Source organism: Bemisia tabaci, chromosome 1, assembly GCF_918797505.1.
Source record: "Bemisia tabaci chromosome 1, PGI_BMITA_v3".
NCBI lineage: Eukaryota > Metazoa > Arthropoda > Insecta > Hemiptera > Aleyrodidae > Bemisia > Bemisia tabaci.
In genome coordinates, this window is record NC_092793.1 from 8,740,557 (window position 1) to 8,761,043 (window position 20,487).

Sequence of the window (20,487 nt, forward strand, 5' to 3'; positions counted from 1 at the left end):
CCTGACAGGAAATTTTAAAATTTTCCCCGATTATTTGGCCGTTTTTGTCAAGAAAATCAAGGAAGTGTCAGGGAATTTCATATTTGAAAATTTCTAGATACCCTGTGAGTGCAAGGCCACATAAGCCCTAAAAAACCCCCATGAATAGCGTTTCAAGTTTTGATTTGACAAGAGGTTAGTTTCAATGAGAGGTGGTGGAATCGTTGAACCCAGTTGCGCACCAACTTGACGTCGCGCGCTGCCTGTGGGAGCGTAGCTTAACGCGGTCCCGGTCGGTTTCAGATGTGCCTGTGCGTCCGTCCGTTGACAATGTCACGGACGCCCATGACAGATGAATAATTGTGACATCTGACAGAATATTACTTATAGGTGGCTCAACGACTTTGTCTTTGTCGCCGTTGCCACGCGGCTCAAGAAATCTCATTTTCACCCGTGTCATTCCAACGGGAAGTATGACATTACCAAGAAATCAGGAGCAGATGGTCCATCCTTTCATTCTGGAGCCAGTCCGCAGCGCTGCCGTACTAAGGAAAAACGCCGTATGAACATTCGAGAGTTGCCAAATTTCCCTCGATAAAACATGTATTTTTGACGACATACATGCATTTTTTTCTTGGAATTTACAGATATTTTATATTAAATTGCGTACAAAATTGTCTGATCAATTTGAAAAAAAAATATTCAAAATTTTACCGGTAAATTCGGTTTTTAATGAAGGCAATCTAGCAGCGTCTAAAGGCTCTTACGTTGTTTTTCCTCAGCACGGCAGAGCGTCGTGTCGTTTTCTGCCGTGCTAAGGAAGAACGCCGTATGAGTTTTCAGACGGTGCCAAATTTCCTTTGACAAATCATGAATTTTCGGGAAAATCTGTTTTTATTTTTCTTCCGATTTTTCATAGAAATTTGCTGATAATTTGATCTAAAGCGTCTGAAAATTTCAAGGAGAAATATTCATAACTTTCCCTAAGAATACATATTTTCTGAGGAGAAATTCGACAAAATTCGATGCTCATTCGGTGATTTTACTTAGCACGGCAGTTTTGACTGTTATTATGGATGAGACCTGGAAATAACCTCTGCCCGGTTCGAGTATTTTCATCCAAAAGTGCATTTGCCTTGCCGCTCTGATTGGTCGCTTTCGTCCGGGTAAACCGACGCACAGTGGATTGAGTCAATTAGAGAGGTCGGACTCAACATTTTTTACTAAAACTGCAAATTTCGATGTTTATTTCGCAACATTTTAAATTTTAAGGGGTGATTCTGGTAGAAAATTTCACGAGAAAGCTAATGAAACCATTTTTAGAACCACGAAGTTCTGTATAAACGGAGTTATAAGCGTTTGAAGTTTCCAAATTTTGTTCGACCTCTCCTATTGACTCGATGCATTGTGCGACGCCTGCTAGTTTGTTAATGTTCCCTCGATTTTTTCCAGAGCTATTCAGTGCGAACACTTGCGATCTATCTTCTTGAGTAATTGGCTGTTTCGTCGTCCCGATCCTGGATAAAGTAACCATTGATTTATCATGATTAGTCATAAACTTGGATTATTTTTGGTTTGTCATAAATATTTCGTCTATGCGCAGACTAAATTTCTTTTTCTTTGATTGTTCCAGGAAACCCTATACCCGTGTACCGGTGGCTCAAGGACGGCCGGGAGATAGGCGATTATACTTCCGAATACTATCACAGAATACAAAATACCAAAAAAGAAGACGGTGGCTCGTATCAGTGCATTGCAAAAAACGATGTCGGCTCCATTCTCAGTCAGAAAGTCGACGTCTCTGTTGCCTGTAAGTTACACCTTTACATTTTTTTAAAATTTATTTTCTGAAAGGACGGAGTGGACTCAACTCCCAGGAATTTAATTCCACTTTTTTTAAAACTTTAGTGGGAAAGGAACCCTGTTTTGAAAATGTCAAAAACGGGACCCGTTTGAAATGATATTTTTGGCGGGCTCCGATGAAGTGGCTAGGCGGGGAAAACGGCGTTTGCTGCCTGGCTGAATTCAGTCTAAGGTATCGCTTTGCTTCGTCACTCGACTGACGGCCTTTCATTTGTCGTATTTTGATAAGAATCCTCCCTTTAGAAATTATTTTTGGAACTTTCAATGAACTTCTTCGTTTTTTCACGAAATGTGTTAGGTAATACATTCATACTTACTGCAACCCTGGAAAAATTCCTTGCCCCTACCTTATCATGGAGTGTGATGTAAGGTAAATTGAGTTTAAGTTGTTTTCAGGACCACATGAAAACTTTTATCAGCCTGTTGAATTGAGTTCTGAAGGTTCTCTTTCATTTGGTGAGGATCAGCTCAAGTGACCGTAAGGCGACTCTTGCAAAGAAAATATGTATGTGGGAGGAACCGTTAGAATTGTTTTCATTTTTCAAATTAATTCGCCTTTATATATTTCTATCCAATAACAGAGTAAAAAATTGGATTTTACTCCGAATACAGTGTGGAAAGAGGGGAGATGACGCGAGGCGATGATGCACTTGTAGATCTCCATCTCTCTGTTCTGTTGGCTATTGTCCCCTGCATTTGATACGAACGCAACAAGTATAACATTTCCTTAATGTCATCTATACAGCAGTTGAAGGGGGCGCTGCAATCACTATAATGTGGGGAATTTTAACATAGCGATGGTACAATTCTCAAACCACGTATTACGACGTTGCAGATTGCCTGTCAATTCATTATTTAAAATGAAGCACTACTCAACGTCAATTCTGAAAAAACTTCTGTGATTTTTCTTCCCTGTGCGAAGTATATTCTGAAAAAAGTTCAAGGAATGATCAACGAAAATAAAACGAAAGATAGAAAAACTTTTTCGCCTCGGAGGCCGCACAAGAAAATAATCAATTTTTTTTGAAAAAGACTTACTTGCACGTCAAATTAATTTAGTTGTGTAACTAAATTAATTTGACGTGCAAGTGAGTCTTTTCTAAAAAAAATTGTTCAAGGAATGATGTTGATTTGTTCTTCTTCAAAAAAATAAAATAGGAGCGGAGATTTTTAAACACCACAAACGAGATGCGTGATGTGCGGTTTTGAAGTTTCACCGTCGATAGGTAATGAGAGCATTTTTCTGTCAAGAAAGAGACCAAACTCGGAAGTGGAAGAACAATTGTTTGCTCATCTTTAACTTTACAAGATATTGTTCAGACTTCAATTTGCAGAAAATATCAATGTCGGTAAACTCAAAGCATGATCTGAAAAATGGTTCAAATAAATTTGGTAAATTTTCAGGAATCAGTTGATATTTTTTATTCTCTGGAGCATTGCTTCATACCTAATTATTCATAGGTTTCCATGAAATCATGTTTTTTTTCTGTTCCCTAGATATGGGAGCATTCGAAGACCAGACTGAAAAATCTGTCACCGTCCAAACGGGTCACGCAGCCGTCCTAGAACTACCTCCAATCGAAAGTTACCCTCCACCCTTAGTTATGTGGCAAGTAGATGATGGAAATACAATTTTCGGCCGCAAGTTTTTTGTTACCACCTCTCACCAACTCGTCGTTCTTGCTTGCTCAAAAGATGATCAAAAAGCATACAGGTACAGCGCACATGGATTCCTTGTTTTCAATCCCTCCTCACCAGCTCAAATCAGTCTCCATCTCAGTTTATATATAAATAATTTGTCATTATTCCTATTACTCATTAAGCTGCACATCTTTAGATTACTAAGACTGGCCCTCCCTACTGCAGCTTTTAACTTCAGATTTTTTCTTTTTAATGATACTTAATGGCCAACAGGTATACGTTTCCTTCCTCAGTAAAAAATGCTTTGGCAGGTATACTAGAGCTGAGGAATTCTCAACAGTGATGACGAGCAGTATTTTACCTTGCCAAAATTTATTTGATTAATAATTCGAACGATAGCTTGCATTATGGTTTGTACCATGGCAAGTCAAAGTTTTAAAATTGGCTCTGTATACCTACTCATTAACATTAATTTAATTTTTTTTTTATTTTCTTTTGGTGTATAATCTTTGAAATTAATACACCCTTTTATTTTAATTTTGAACAGTTGAATTCAAACAGAACAGAATCTGATCGCTGATTATGTCAATGCATGGTCTCATTTATTTTTTTTTTCCTCTGATAAGGGCTCGTGCAACAAATACTCAACTTGGAAAAGAGGAAGATAGTGCATACATAAGATTAATTGTGACAGGATCAGAAACATTGACGGAAGTAGCTCCAGAGATCGTTATCAAACCAGTTGATACTCATATTATCAGAGGACAGCAAATAATTGAACTTCAGTGCATTGCCAATGCTTGGTGAGTAGAACACTTTACCTACTTCCATCATGCGATGAAGAATTTGCATCAAGAAATGTTTTGACATCATACACTAGAATGAAAATTCAGATGTATGAAAATTGAATCATTGTATACTACACGAAGCGTTTTAGCTGTCAATCTGCTGATCAATTGCTGAGATCACCATGACAACTTTTCAGTTATGCACTCCTCTATAAGTATTGTAATGCCTTGTGAATCCTCTCCAGAGGACCCATTTTCCAAAAAAATGGCACTGCAGTTGGGATATCTACTGGCGAAGAAAACCTGGTAAACGTCCATTTTTTGGTACAGGTTTAATGTATATTTCAAAAAGCCGAACAATTTTATAAAATTTCACAAAAAGTATGGAATTCATTGTAGACATTTTTCGCCCAAAAATCACTATCAACTGCAAATTGGGAACAAAAAGTTGAATGAAAGCAAACTGAAAAAAATACTTCATTTTCTGTAGAAAGCAGATGAGAAATTTTTTGTTCTCGCTAAAGAAAAGGACTTATTTTCTTGTATAAGTTTCAATGGACACTCTGCACAATGAGTGTATTAGGCACCTTATTTAATTTTTGGAAATGTCAATGTTTTTCAGGCCTCTTCATGAACTGGAAACTCTGTGGTTTAAGGATGGCATTCCTGTCGAAAACACTGCAATAGCCTACAACTTCAATGACCCATGGAATAGAACTTTATCTCTTCTCTCAGCTAACTTAACACATACAGGAAAATATACTTGTCAAGTTGGTCTTCGAAGTGGCGGATACCCAACTGTTTCTGCTGATGCCAATGTCGTTGTATTAGGTAGATATACTTCATGAATGATTAGTTTTGGATATCAGAGAAATTACAAGAATAGTAAAAAAATCTAATCAATTTTAAAGAATCTAAGAATTGAATCCATCCGTTCTATACTCTCAAGGAATTATTTTTAAGCAAGAAGTGTAGCTCAATTATTTTCACATCAATAATGGCATCAATAAATTTGTGAGAAAAAAGTTTATCGACTTAAAACTCTAATCACAGTGACTGTCTATTCTCACTAATTGATAACATTAACCATGGGACGCTCCCATCATAAATAAAAGTAATTAACCAATCACAGAGCATCAACAAGTTACATGGTCAACTTTTAGCGCTCCAGCAGCGTTGGATTTTGGAACCTAAAGACCAAAAATTCAATTTCTAGGTTTTTTTTATATAAATAGCTTCCATGTGATGGGGGACTCGTGTTAGTTTTTGATGTGATGAGAGGCTGTGTTTTCAATCATTGCAGTTTTTTGTGCATCAATTTGTTTTATTGATGCAAAAGAAAAATCCTGCTGGTTAAAAGCCAATTCATCTCTTTTGATGTTTAAAAGAACTTATGCTATTTTTAACTTTCTTATTTTTATTTATCTTTTTAATTCTCTTGGAGAATTGGAATATCTCATGATTCAAGTGGACATTTTCAAGCTCCTGTGGTGTAGTGGTTGTAGCGCTTGCTTTATGATCGGGAGGTCTGGAGTTCGATTCCCAGTTAGGTGACTCAAGTTTGATGGTCTCAAACAACTGTTACCTGGGGCTGGCTTGATTAGGGACAAAGTAGGAATGGGACTTTAGGGACGGTAAAGCGTAAGATTATCCCTCGAGGGATATTGAAGTGAAGTGTGAGAGAATTTTTTTATTTTTATTGGCATGTATTTTAAGGAGGAAAAGTGACCAATTTTCATTTTTTTAGAGATGCAAGTTTTTTACCTGTTGTTTTCTAAATTTTTGTTTTCTTCTCATTTTAGAGCCTCCCTCTTTTCCTGGCAGTAGCAAATTAGAATATTTGGGTGAATTTGGATCTACTGTTAATTTACCTTGTGAAGCCCTAGGAGTCCCCACTCCCAACATTACTTGGCTCAGAAATGCTGCTGACATCACAAAAATAACAAATCACAACAGGTTCGCTCTCTGATATAACTAATAAATTTTCTATTTTATGCAATTAGAATCTGAAATTTTTCTCTAGGCAGTCAGCTATTGGCCGTATCTTTGGAAGACGAACTGAATGGCAAGCATCAAACATGTTTTAACTCGACATGATTTGAGAGAAATCTCCATTTTTCACATGTATTGAATTGACAGAACCTGCCATTGTTGCTAAACTGGAGGAGATATAAGTAGCGTCAATTGTAGGATTAAAGGCTTTTTGAACTTATCTTTTCCCTAATTTTATTTTTCTTTTGCCGAAACATTTAAGTGCTCTGGAACAAACATTTTTAAGTGAATAAGCTATTTTTTCTTCTTCTTTTCTTTCTTTCAAAGAAAAGATTAATTAATTCATTTTTTAACTCAGTTATTTCCACACTGAAAAAATGTATATGCTTTATCACTTTAATGCACATCTTATCCAAATAATTATGTTTTTATCAGGTATACAATTGAAGAGGATGGGGCTTTAGTCATAAAAAAGTTGAGAATGGAAGATAGTGGCATGTTTCAATGTGTAGCTAGTAACGAGGCTGGCTCTGAATCTATCAACACATGGCTGAAAGTTAAAAGTAAGTCCTTTTTTTCCAAACTTACTGCATAATGGAAGTAAATGATATTTTCATGTAATAATGATGAAGCGTTTACCATGTGTTTCCTTTTTTTTTACTCTTGTAAATATACTAGGAACCTATTTCAGCACTACATAACTGTCTTCTAAACCAATGAATTGAGTTAATAATAAACATCATTATTCCGGAATTGTGCCTTTTGATGCAATTTCTATCAAAAATTGAATAATCTTTGATTTCAAATCATCAAATTTTAATATGTGAATGTAACAAGCTGCCGATAATTCACAATCTGGTGTGTTCTATTTTCTTAAAGCATTACCTGTCAGAAAAATTATATGTTTTTTTTTTTTTTAATGTTTGATCTTTTGTTTCACCTTTAATCAAAGGCTACAAATGTTAATTTTTTACATAAGACCAAGTAATTAGAAAAAAGGGGAAGGAAAGATAGTAACTTCATTATTCAAATCCCACAAATGATAGTTGGGTTGGTGAGAATTTTCGTTACCTGAACTTTGGTGCTCACTCAACTATTATTGCTTGTTAACATTCACCATTTTTCGATTTTAAATTCATCAGAGGAAGAAAATCAAACTTCTTCCTTAATCAATTGTAAATATATTTCAATGAAACAGTAGTTGTTATTTCATTTTAAACACAATAGTTTTCTAACTGTTCAAACAATCATCACCTACCCCTCATATGTTAGAAGTCAAAGGCATTCAGTTGTTTTATCCATTTTTACATTTGGATCTTGTGTTGTGCAAATGCCATGTTGTAGGAAAATCACACTTCTTAGAAACCCTAACACCCTCCTATTTTGAACAAGTAAATTAAATTCATCGCACTTCACTCATCATCCTCATCCTCAAATATTTTTTTGTGACAGACTCCAGAAGATTTAAACGTTGGACAAACCGTAAAATTCGCATCATTCCATTTCATATTCAGCGAAATAGTTTCTGTAAGATCATATTCTGACCAAAATAATGCTTATTCACCGCGTTTCAGTTTGCAATGTAGTTTTGCTGCTGTTCGAACAGCACCCATTTATTAGTATTATCGTTTATTTTCAGCACTGCAGTCTTTTGAAGATTATTTTGTTTCCTGCTAATTTTTGTCTCGCAGTTTTTATTCACTTGCATTTAGAAATCACGAATTGTGTATGATCTCACATTTTTTGTACTATCCATGCCTGCAATCCCTATATTAAGCTACTCTTACTTGATGTAAAACATCCGGCTGTCCTATTTGTTGAACGTGTAATATTATCAAAGAATTTAAAAATTCCATTTATCTGTTCACCTTAAGCCAAACGTACTTTTCCAATTTGTCATAATGCTGTTTTTATATTTTCATTTATTTTAGGATCATTGTAGCCCGTACTTTTGTAGTTTTTTGTTTTTCATTGCTCTGCACTTTTTTTAGCACTTTGTCTTACACATTTCTGTTTATCGCAATGATGTTAAGCTCACTTTTTCAATGTAGATAAAATCAGATTGCAGTCATTTGTATCCAAATCAGCTGAAAAAGTTACAATGATTCCTGCAGTTCTCTTATGATTAAAAACGGAAATTGATTTCAAAATGGTTTAAAAATGCAGTAATTTAATCAATCAATCAATTGATCAAAATGATCAAATTATTTAATGGAATACATGGTGAAAATTGTCTGTATAGATTTGTTTGCTTTCTTGAAATTTTGGAGGTTTTTTGCCCCTGCTTTTAAAGTCTGTAGTGCTAGCTGAATGAAGTGCTCTACAGTGTAATCATTACAAACCAAAACTAAGAATTTTGATTGTTATTAATTTTTTTTCCATCAACATCTCTGATTTGTTGGTTTCTCAATATATACTCCTAATCCTCTAAATCAATGTTAACTAAACTTTTTTTTACATTTTCAGCATCCGCTCCGATAATGGAAGTACCGCCACAAAATATCACCGTTCTTGATGGCAAAGATGCAGTTTTAACTTGCCGTGTCGCCGGTGCTCCAATACCAAACACAACATGGATTTATGAAGGTTTGTAGATCTGATTTTTCCAGCTCAAACTACCTGTCTTGCCTGGTAATTTTTGCACAGTGTGAATCGCACTATGTATTTAAGAATATCTTAATTCTTCATGAATGACTTTGATTGAAAAATAGTAGTTCTAGTGCAATGTCTTATTCATATATTTTGCTTGGGAGAGCACAAGTTGTGTGTATGCTTTAAAATGTGATACATGGTATTGGAATTAACCCCAAGATACGTGGGTTCTTTGTTTTTAGGTGTCTCTCAGAATTTTTTTCACTCAAATATTTTGAAAGCAGATCAAAGACATCTCCTGTACCTAATTTCTACAGCTAAATCATAACGGATAAAAATCGAGGTACATGGGAGCCTTGCTGTTGTTTTGTCGCTCTTGATAATATAGTGGGCAAAATGTGTCCATAATGATGCTATATTGTCTTTGTCTTGTTTTTCAACCTTCCAAAAGTTGCAGACCTCTAACACTTCTCCGCAATTTGTGTTTCTAAGTTAGGTATACCTTAATTTGTTTCTTCCATATTATCTTTAGATGACATCCTCCATTATTTTTTTACAGATCATCAGCCTGTTGACTCTAATGGCCGTTTTCAAATTCTGGAGCAGGGTGACTTATTAATTGCTGCTGTACGAGAACAAGACTCAGGGAAATACACATGCCTACGGGCCAATGAAGCAGGCAAAGTGGAAGCTAGTTCGTTTGTCAGTGTTTTAGGTGAGTAATATTTTTAATTAACCGTTGTTTATTTGAAGTTTCTGTCCTACAAATTTTAATTAAAAAAGGTGATCAGCTGCAGGAATCTTGCTGAAAAATGTTCAAAGCCTGTAAGACTTTTGAACTAGCTCAACACCTCAGGAATCTTGCTGAAAAATGTTCAAAGCCTGTAAGACTTTTTAACCAGCTCAACACCTCTTTTCTGTCTCCTACTAATTTTTGATAATGAAGGAAGAGCTTCTGTCAATCAATTTTGTTCTCAAATCACATGTCCATCATAAACCAAATTCTTCTTTTTCCTCTTTTTTTTAAATATCCATCTTTTCAATCGAGGAAAGTTATAATTATTTAGGACTAATGAAAATGAAGTGTGAAAGTGGACTCAGTTAGGTTGTTTCAAAATAAAAATCCAAGTCAAGTATGGATTTTTAAATTCTGTAATTTATTTTTTACAGTTCGCACTCAAATCATTCAGCCTCCTGTCGATACCAGAGTGCTTCTTGGTCATACCGCCACTATGCAGTGCAAAGTCTCCAGCGATCCTTCAGTGCCTTACCAGATTGATTGGTTTTATAATGGACAGTAAGTTTTCTTGAATATTTTTAGGGGCTGTTCATGAAAAGCATAATGGTAAACTTCAGATTTTTCGAACACCCCCCCCCCCCCTCCTTCTCTTTCCTTTCTCTGCTTTTGTAGTACAGGTTGCTATACCTACTTTAAATTTAGAAATAAAATGTCATACCACACCCCTTAACCCCCCTCAATAGAATGTTACATATTGTATGAATGTCTCCTTATTGGTGTTTCATGTAGCTGCCATCTCAAGCTAAAATACAGTCACTTCATTCTGGTTTTCATTTTTTTCTCCCTAAATAAATTGTTCTTTTACTATGAAATTAGCAAACATTCTTCTTCAGTTTGTCTAGAATGACATTGTCTTTACACTGAACAAATAAAACTTTAACGTTCACTTTTCTTTGTTAATGATATGGATAGGAGACTATTTTTTGCCTGTGCACCTGATAAAAACATTGCCCTTTGTCAATCTTAGATAGCTATTGAACGATTGCAGCACATAATTGCACTAACGCCTACCTATCTAGTGGATTTTACATTGTATGAATGAATCTTTAATATTGACCCAGGCTGGAAATGTGTCTATCCCGCTTGGCTTAAATCTTTTATCACTTCAAATCTACTTTCTAATAAAGTCATTGTCAGATAAGTCAATCATATTTCTAGTGAAAGTAAGCACATTTTACATTCTCAAAATTAGTTTCCTTTTTCTTGTAAGTAATGTTTTAGTTACAATCAAACTTTATTTTTTGGAACTTCATCAAACAAAATTGTATTTTGTGAACTTAGTGTAGCCAAGAACAAATAACTGTAATTGCATTACTCATCGAGTTTTAACAAGTTCATCTTTTGTTTCAGATTGGTAACAGCTGGCTCCCCACCTCGTATAACAGTTTCGGGCGATGGTACTCTTGAAATAACAGGAGTACGAGCATCTGATGTTGGAGATTATGTCTGTGCACTTTTATCTCCAGGAGGAAATGAAACAAGAACGGCAAGATTGAATGTCATTGAACTTCCTTTTGCACCATTAAACGTTAAAGCCTCCAAAATTGATCCAAGAGGGGTTAATGTCTCATGGACTCCCGGTTTTGATGGAAACAGCCCTATTTTGAAATTCATCGTCCAGAGACGTGAAGTTTCTGAGCTTGGACCCATTCCAGATGTTTTCTTGAGTTGGATGACTGAATTGAGCAATGTCTCCGCGGACAGCCGCTGGATTATGTTGCAACAGTTAAAAGCAGCCACAACGTATCAATTTCGAGTCAGTGCTGTGAACAGCGTTGGAGAAGGTCCACCATCCGATCCAAGTAATGTTGTTAAACTACCCCAAGAACCACCATCTGGTCCACCGATTGGCTTTTTAGGATCTGCTCGTTCTTCATCAGAGATCATTACTCAATGGCAACCACCTTTAGAAGAGCATCGTAATGGCCAAATTCTTGGATACGTCATACGCTACAAGCTATTTGGTTATAATGAGAGCCCATGGAATCTGCAAAATGTGACTAACGAGGCTCAAAGAAACTTTCTAATTCAAGACTTAATTACATGGAAAGATTACATCTTACAGATAGCTGCATACAACAATAAAGGGATTGGGGTTTTTAGTGATGGTCTCAAGATAAAAACACGCGAGGGAGTGCCAGAAGCAGCACCAACAAGTATCAAAGCAAAAGCTGTGAATTCAACAAGCATTGAAGTCTGGTGGAAACCTCCAAACCCTCAAAAAATCAACGGAATAAATCAGGGATACAAAATTCAAGCGTGGATTAATGAGACTTTGAATCATGTGATGAATGTTCCCCCGAGTCTATTTGACCCACTGGCCCAGCAAATGGCAATCATATCAGGTTTAGACAAGTACACACTCTACAATATCACAGTGCTGTGTTTCACAGATCCAGGAGATGGGCCTTCGAGTGTTCCTGTACAAGTTCGCACAGAGGAAGATGTTCCCGACGAAGTTGGTAGTTTACAATTTGATGAAGTTTCAGATCGAGCAGTGACCGTCATCTGGACACCGCCGAAACATATTAATGGTGTCCTGAAAGGATACACATTGTCATACATGATTAAGGACAAGCCAGACACATTACGAACTGAAAATCTGAATAGCACTACCCTTAAGGTCAACATCAAAAATTTACAGGCAACCACACATTACCGATTTGAAATTTCTGCAACAACCCGAGTAGGTTCAGGCCCCATCCGTGCAGCAGTCATCCAATCAGGCATAGAACCTGTTCTCCCACATCCTCCAACTAAGCTTGCTCTCACAAATATTGAAGCATTTTCGGTTGTAGTTCAGTTCACGCCTGGTTTTGATGGAAACTCCTCCATAGCAAAATGGATTGTAGAAGCACAAACAGCCAGGAACACAACCTGGTTCCCTATATTTGAAGTATCCAGTCCGGACGCAACTACGTTGACCGTTGTTGGACTCAGCCCATTCACCATGTACAGATTAAGAATCATAGCAAGTAATGTTGTTGGGTTGTCTGAGCCATCAGAGCCAACAAAAGAATTTCAGACAATCCAAGCACCGCCATCTCATCCGCCAAGAAATGTAACTGTTAGAGCAATGTCAGCCACTGAATTGAGGGTTAGATGGATCCCCCTCCAGCAAATAGATTGGTATGGAAATGCCCGGGGTTACAATATAACGTATAAAAATACCAAAAATAACCGTGTATTGAGCATCAGCATTGAGGATCATACTACAAACAGTCATGTGCTCGATAACCTTGAGGAATTCACAAGGTATGAGATAACTATGTATGCCTTTAATGATGTCGGGTCATCCTCACCAAGTAGTCTGGCTGCTGAAACAACAAGAGAGTCGACTCCTTCATTTGGACCACTTGGTGTTGGAGCTAATGCCACTTCATCCACAACAATTGTTGTTCGTTGGGGTGAGGTACCAATGGAGCATTGCAACGGAGTGCTGGAAGGCTATAAGGTTTATTATGCTGTCGGTGCAAGGTCTCAGTCTCCAGCTCAGTTCAAAGATATCCCCAACAACTCTACCTACACAACTACCCTAACGGAACTCCGAAAGTACGTTATCTACAATATTCAAGTTTTGGCTTACACTCGTTTGGGTGATGGGGTCTTGTCAACTCCGCCCGTTCGAGTTCAGACTTTTGAAGATGCTCCTGGTGTGCCATCAAATGTCTCCTTCCCAGATGTTTCTCTGACAACTGCACGTATAATTTGGGACGTCCCGAAAGAGCCCAACGGGGAGATTCTAGCTTATCGAGTCAATTATCATTTGCATGCAACTGGCAACTTGAATTTCTCCAGGGAGTTCCCACCATCCGACAGAACATTCAGGGCCACAGAGTTAGAGCCAGAGCAATATTACATGTTTTCTGTTACAGCTCAAACAAGAATGGGTTGGGGGAAAACAGCTCTCGCTTTAGTCTACACGACAAACAACAGAGAGAGACCTCAACCCCCGAGTGCTCCTAAAGTGAGCCTCAGTCAAATTCAAGCCACGCAAATCACGTTCAACTGGACGCCAGGTCTTGACGGGTATGCTCCTTTGAGGTACTACTCCATTCAAAAATCAGAAAATTCAGGCCCGTGGACGACAGTCCCAGAAAAGATTGATCCTACTTTGACATCCTACACTGCCACAGACCTAAAGCCGTTCACCCCTTATAGATTCAGGATTGAAGCAATGAATGATATGGGCTCCAGTGGGTGGAGCCAAGAGTCAGCCCCTGCTCGAACTTTACCTGCTGCTCCAAGTCAAGGCGTTACCAATGTCCGTGTCGTCCCCATCACAACAACTAGTGTGCGTGTTCACTGGGATACGATCAAAGAACAGTATTGGAGTGGAGATCATGCAACTGGAGGTTATCGAATTGTATTTCAGCCAATCTCAGACTTCCCCACAACTCTAAGAACAACTCCAAAACAGGAAGTTCAGGGAATACAGGTACTTACCTATTCAAATTACACCTTTCATTTATGCACAAATTTTTCTTTTGCCCACAAATATACCTTATGAAGTATGGGAGTTTTGAATTCTTTGCTTTTCATTTGGTTGTTTATTATTAATTTTGCATTTGGAGCAAGAATTTGCAAATTAATTGAAAAGATGAACCACAAAAAAAAAGAAAAAAAATACATACGTAAATGAGTAAAATAAAAAAAAAATATGACTAGTTGAAGATGCTTGAAGGCTACTTACTTTTATAATGTAAATTTTTTTGTCCAAGACCAAGGAAAAATAACGAAAACAGGCAGTTTGATAGATCTAAGCATCAGATTGTTTATCTAAGCACTGCTGAAAAAAATAAAAAAAACCACATCATATTTCTGATGGATGAAAAATATGTAATAGGAAAAAAATGAATTTATTTATCAATATCGTATCAATTGGACTGCATTTTGCAATTTCGACCTATAAATTCTGGCTCATCTGAAAAAAACACTTATGTGCATAGGGAAACTAATGGCACATATGTTGTTTTTAAACCGGGCCAGAATTTATAGGTCCAAATTGCAAAATGCAGTCCAATTGTTGTTCGTTATTTCATGGGTAATACCTGCAGATCTGTTTGGAAAGGTGCAGGAATAATTCTTTATGTTTCCCTTTTGCACAGGCATTAATCATCACCAACATTGTGTGCCATGATAAGAAATTAATCGCTGTAGATTCCTTTTCTTTTTATTCGCATAATAATCCTTTATGTTTTTGAAGGAGCCATAGCTAAACCATATTCAATTTTGTGTTCTAAGGTTTCAGAAGTGATTCTGACAGACTTATCAAGGGACCGTAATTATGAAATTATTGTCGTACCATTCAACTCACAAGGAAGCGGGCCACCAAGCCCTCCTGTCGCAGTCTACGTTGGTGAAGCTGTTCCAACTGGAGAGCCGAGAGAGGTTGAGGCATTGTCTGTTTCAGCTACGGAAGTCCGATTGAAATGGTTACCGCCTCAACAAAGCCAGCAGAATGGTGATCTCCTTGGCTACAAGGTGAGTCTCTTGCATTCATCAAACTGTATCCACATGAACTGAACTGCATTACACTTAAATTGCTTGTTCCAAAAAAAATCCAACTCTGGGGGGATCCAGAAAACGAAAAAAATTGAATGCAACAGAAAATTATTGGTGAATGAAAAATTTTTGGGCCAAGGATGTTCAGTCCTCAAAAAGAGCTTTGCAGCCAAAAATATGTTATTTTTTGCTTTTACTATGTTTAAAGTTCTAAGCTGACGAATTTCTACCAGGAGGAACTAAAATTAACTCATGCACTATCAACGTTCTCTTTCAGATTTTTTATCTTGTCACTGAATCACCGCAAGAACTCTCCGCTGAGGACAAAATAGAGGAAGAGACTGAAGTTGTACCGGCCTCATTTACCTCTCACAGTCTCGTTTTCCTCGACAAATACACTCAGTATCGAATTCAAATTCTTGCGTTTAACCCAGCGGGAGATGGACCTAGATCATTGCCAGTTATTGTCAAAACACAACAGGTTCGATACAATCAGAGTTCTATTTCAATTTTTTTTTTAATTTTTTATAAGTTTTTTTTAAGTTGTTTTATGCAAAGCACAATGCTTCCATTTCTTTAGTGCATCTAATCTAATCTTTAACGTATGTATCTTGTCTGCGCTGTTTCAGTATTTCTACACAAATTTTACTTTTTCATGGGAAAATCATTGCATGAATTAGCACGCAAATTTTAGAGTTTATTTTCACAAGGGAGAGGAAAAATCATGAGAAATGTCAGGAAAATTCATGTGAAAGTTTTTTTATAAACAAAAGAAATGTAAATAATAAATGTTGCGGCAGTGCAATTAAGATAAGGTCCCTCTTTCGGAAATAACGAATTGTTGCAAGCCAGAAAGCTCATAAGAAAATCATGTCTTTGTAATTTTTATGAAATATTCTTTACATCAGGAGAATTTTGGAAATCTTTTTTAAGTGGGAAGGTAAGAATTAAAGTTACAAACTGATTTGTATATCTTCGAAAATCAATTCTTTTTTCAGGGCTTGCCTGGACCTCCAAGGAATTTAAGATTTTCCGAGATAACAATGAGTGGTTTGCGTGTTTCTTGGGATCCTCCGAAGAAAAGGAATGGTGAATTGCTGGGCTATCTTGTAACGTATGAAACAGCAGAGCAAAATGAAAGTAAGTTCCATCTCCAAAAACTCCACATTCAAGTAATCGTATCATACCTGCATTGCTCTATTTTCTTTCAAATCAGTGATTATTTTTCTTGTCTAATTAAATTTGCTATGATGCATCAAACCAATCTTTTTTCTTCTTTTTCATTTCCAGCCAAGTAGTTTATCGTTCATTCTGGTGGCCAACAATTTGTGTCAATTGAAATTTATTTTACTTAAATTTCTGGTATTTTAAAAGTTCTAATTCTGTTGGCTCTGTCCAACCCTGAATACATTTTGTTTAGGAAGAACAACTTGCATTCATGTCAAGGTCAATTCTCACCACAACTGCAGTGTATATAAAGGCACTTAAAATGTTCTAAACCAAACTGAATTGGGTCTATTCAAAATTTCCCTTTATTACTTTTATTTATTTTTAAATTTATTTTTCAGAATTCAGCAAGCAGGTAAAACAAAAAGTAACGGAAACAAGTTTAAAATTAACAACTCTGGAAGAAAGAGTGTCGTATACATTCAGCGTTCGAGCCCAGACTATTGACTATGGTCCAGCAGTCAAGGACAATGTAACAACAGGTCCTCAAGAGGGCTCTCCAACCAGTCCACAAAATTTAGTCATCATGAAAATGGAATACGATTCTGCTGTGAAATTAAAATGGACCAATGGGCCGTCTGGGCAAGGTCCCATCCTCGGTTATCATTTCCAATATAGGCCGAATGGTAAGTCTCTATTTATTTTCACCCATGCTTACCGTTCTCTCTGCCCTCCTTTCAATCTCTTCATGTGTGTTCTCACTTATTCAGCCTTCTTTAGACCCTAACTTGAAGAGGTAATTTCACACTTTAGTATTTTTCGTGATCTATTTTCTTCATGAAAAGGGTGCCTACAAAACTGAATAGAATTGATGGTGGCAGTTAATCAATCTCTAAACTAATTTTCACGGTCTGAGTAGGCATGCTAAAAGTCAGCAGATCATCAAGTTTTTGCACACATCTGCTATTTTCATCGTCTTCTTTTTTTTTTATTTTCTTTCCGCACTTGGTTGAATATGCTCTTCTTACCTTCAAAACCACTTATTTTTGTAAAAACGATACTTATCAATCTCAATCGTGTGCTTAAAATTGTTTCATTGTAAGCACGGTTATTTAATTGGCAAGTCAGTTGTAAATATTGTACAACTAATAACTAACTGGTGCCAAATATAATGGTATTTCACATACAAAAAACTATTTTTTTTAAAAAAAATAATAGTGTACTCTCCATGAAAAGTATTCTACAAATTTCTCCTTATCACAGTGTTTTATTGAGCGCTCTTTTGCTTCTCTAAGTTTTTACTTTAACTTACGGTTGCTATGAAAGTTTTGGATTGGGGTTTTTGCTAAAAAACGGAATAGATGCCTGATAAAAGGTCTTTAACTTGAGAAATCTATAGTCATGATCTTAGGAAAAAGGGGGTCAGATTTATCCTGTAACCGTTTCTGTATTAGCAGCTACTTAATTTGCTCCTCCAGGAACGGAGGGGGCAGAGACTAGCCACCATTTGCTTGGACTCCCTGCCATTAGCCATGCAAAAGACTTATCCTGCAAGCTGAGAGATTATTCCAAGACCACCTGATATTATTTCGAATAGCAGGATCAACCATGTATCCTATCTGTATAAAATAAAAAAAAATTGGGCAAGCTTTATCCCATACTGGAAACTTGCAGACAGTTAAAGCACCTTATAATAATGATAGCTAAAAATTTGAAGATAATAGAAGTTGCCCGCTGTGCTTAACCGTAACTGATAGTTAAGGAAAATGAAAGTTTTTGCGGCTGTCTACTTTATTATATATATTTACTTAGGTATTATATTATTATACTGCTGCTCCTCCTGCTGTTTATCTTCATTCAAATTTTGTTGTGCCTGACTCTGACTCTGCGAGTGTTTTCCATGATGAGTCACATAGCAGGCACCCATCTATTTACTTATTGTTCCTCCAAGGGGGAGTATTTCATTCCTGGAAGGAGACGAAGGGGACGCCCAGTGAAATGATGGTGACAGGGGGTTTTAATCGAAATGAGAGAGTGCCAACTCCCTGAAGAGTTGTGGAGAAGTAGAGGGTACCATGGCTGTTAGTTGTCGCAGAGAGACAGAGAGCGCTATGAAAGCGAATCTTATGTATGTACATATATCATTCTAAAACTCTATGGTGCCTCTGATAACGGTGAGGTAATTTTTGGTTTATGAGTACTTTTAAATAAATTTGGTCTTTAACTTTTTCATGCCGTTATTTATTTTTCTTTTTTTTCTTTTTCTTTTTCTTAACTAGTTTTGGAAGATTGGCAAGATCGTAAGTTTCCATTCATTTAAACAATTTATTGTATGTGTACCCGCCACTAATACTCTCCCTGCCAATTTGTTGATTACTCCTAACTCCTACAGCATTATTTTATTCATTCATTTATTTTTTTATTTTTTATTGTTTATTTTTTGGAAAAGATATTATGCCAAAGAATTTGTCCCATATTGAGTTATATTCTGTAAATAATTGCTGGAGGAACATTTCTTGGCTAATGCAACGTTCAGTCTTAGCTGGATAAACATGAAGTTGAAGAAAATGTCATTCCTATTTTATGTTCTATGTACATTTCAAAAGTTGTGGCTGTCCATTTTCAGCAGAAGTTCATCTCTACATTTAAAGTAAAATACTGTTTGTCTCTTCCAAAGCAATCAAATCCATCCAAGTGTTCAATTCAAATTTTTTGTTTTAAAATCTCTCAGAAAAGCTGTGTCTAGGAACGAGTGAATATTGAAACCAATTCCATGTTATTCTTTTCTTTTTTTGCATTTAAGCAGCTTTCTGCATGATCTTTTGTCCCCGCCTGGTTAATTTTAGCAATGATAATCATTTTACTTTTTTCGGTTTCATTTGTTTATCTATTTTGCATATATATGTAGATTTCTTTCCGTTTTCTTTGGAAAGTGCTTCATTTAAATCCAACTTTGTAACTAATTATTTTGCTTCTCCCCACTATACTGACTTTCTTGGGTTTGAAATGGTGCTCCTGTATCTTACTGTCTTGTTTTTTATGTAGTTTTGTAACGCCTTTTTGTGATTCTTTTACTGAACTACCTATTCATGTCAAGGAGAGAAAATATGCAGATTCAATTTGAGATATTTTTTTCTCTGTGTGCAATCTGTTGAAGTATGATCAGACGTGTACTTGCAGTACATAGGATCATACTTTTCATGGGGCTCTTTTCTTGCTTATAACATAATTTCGAAACCGAAGCTTGTTTCTTCTTTGAAAGTATAGCTTGCTTGCTGTTTGCTATCATTGGCAATAATCATTTGTATGAGATTTGAACATGAAGAGAGTTTTTGTATGAGACTATTTAAATGTTTCTAAATTTTTTTCAGTAAGTTTGTTTTAATGGCTGTGCAAAATGTTCATTTTCAAAGGAACTTAGCATTAATTTATGTGTTGAAATCTCTCAAAGAATTATTTCTCTTTAAAGATTGTCTATTATTTTCCTCAAAGCATGCTTCTTCATTTTTATAATTATAAAACCCTTTTGAACCAACGGCAATATTTATAAAGCAAATATTCAGCAATTTAAATTCCTCCTGTAAGTATATTACTTCAAATATGTGCTATAGAGCAATTGAGGAATAAAATTATTTTGCGGACTCACTTGCACATAGCTTTAATATTGAGAGACATATTTCGGAGGAATGACACCTCCATCATCAGTTTTTTTCGAACTTGTAAACGTTGTATAGTTCTCGGAAAAATTTTTCTAATTCATTTGAAGTAAGGCAATTTTTGTGTTCTGAAACTTAAATTTCCTCCTGTAAGTATATTACTTCAAATATGTGCTTTAGAGGCTCAATGTACAACTGTACAACTCAGGTTCCTCCTTTTCTTGTCTTCCTCATCAGATTCCTTCAGGTGCTATTTTAATTTTTTTTTCATCTTTTCATTTTTCCATTAAAATTTCAGATGATACACGATGGACAACTGCTGTGCAAACAACCAATGGCCCGTTAGAGGAGTATACAATCTTGTATGAAACATTTGTTCCTTCGACAGTCTGTCATCTCCGTGTAATAGCGTACAACAAGTACGGAATCAGTTACCCTGCTACCTATGAAAATCCTGTAAGTTCTTGTAATCTTATTTTCACTATGACCTCCATTTATCAAATCG

The 20,487-nt window shown here is 36.3% G+C and overlaps 1 protein-coding gene across 2 annotated transcripts in view; it reads left to right on the plus strand.

The window, feature by feature from the left end:
- Positions 1–20,487, plus strand: part of sdk (sidekick cell adhesion molecule) — a 160,174-nt gene that overhangs the window by 124,410 nt on the left and 15,277 nt on the right. The window contains exons 3-18 of one of the 2 annotated variants that reach the window (XM_019055096.2): positions 1,613–1,789; positions 3,340–3,556; positions 4,110–4,286; positions 4,894–5,102; positions 6,074–6,227; positions 6,699–6,826; positions 8,730–8,849; positions 9,415–9,570; positions 10,026–10,152; positions 11,005–14,092; positions 14,899–15,138; positions 15,437–15,640; positions 16,158–16,299; positions 16,728–17,012; positions 18,606–18,626; positions 20,281–20,438. In XM_019055096.2, coding sequence (XP_018910641.2) covers positions 1,613–1,789; positions 3,340–3,556; positions 4,110–4,286; positions 4,894–5,102; positions 6,074–6,227; positions 6,699–6,826; positions 8,730–8,849; positions 9,415–9,570; positions 10,026–10,152; positions 11,005–14,092; positions 14,899–15,138; positions 15,437–15,640; positions 16,158–16,299; positions 16,728–17,012; positions 18,606–18,626; positions 20,281–20,438 — 5,603 coding nt within the window. The remainder of the gene's footprint in view (positions 1–1,612; positions 1,790–3,339; positions 3,557–4,109; positions 4,287–4,893; positions 5,103–6,073; positions 6,228–6,698; positions 6,827–8,729; positions 8,850–9,414; positions 9,571–10,025; positions 10,153–11,004; positions 14,093–14,898; positions 15,139–15,436; positions 15,641–16,157; positions 16,300–16,727; positions 17,013–18,605; positions 18,627–20,280; positions 20,439–20,487) is intronic. The other variant, XM_019055106.2, reaches the window with a different exon arrangement.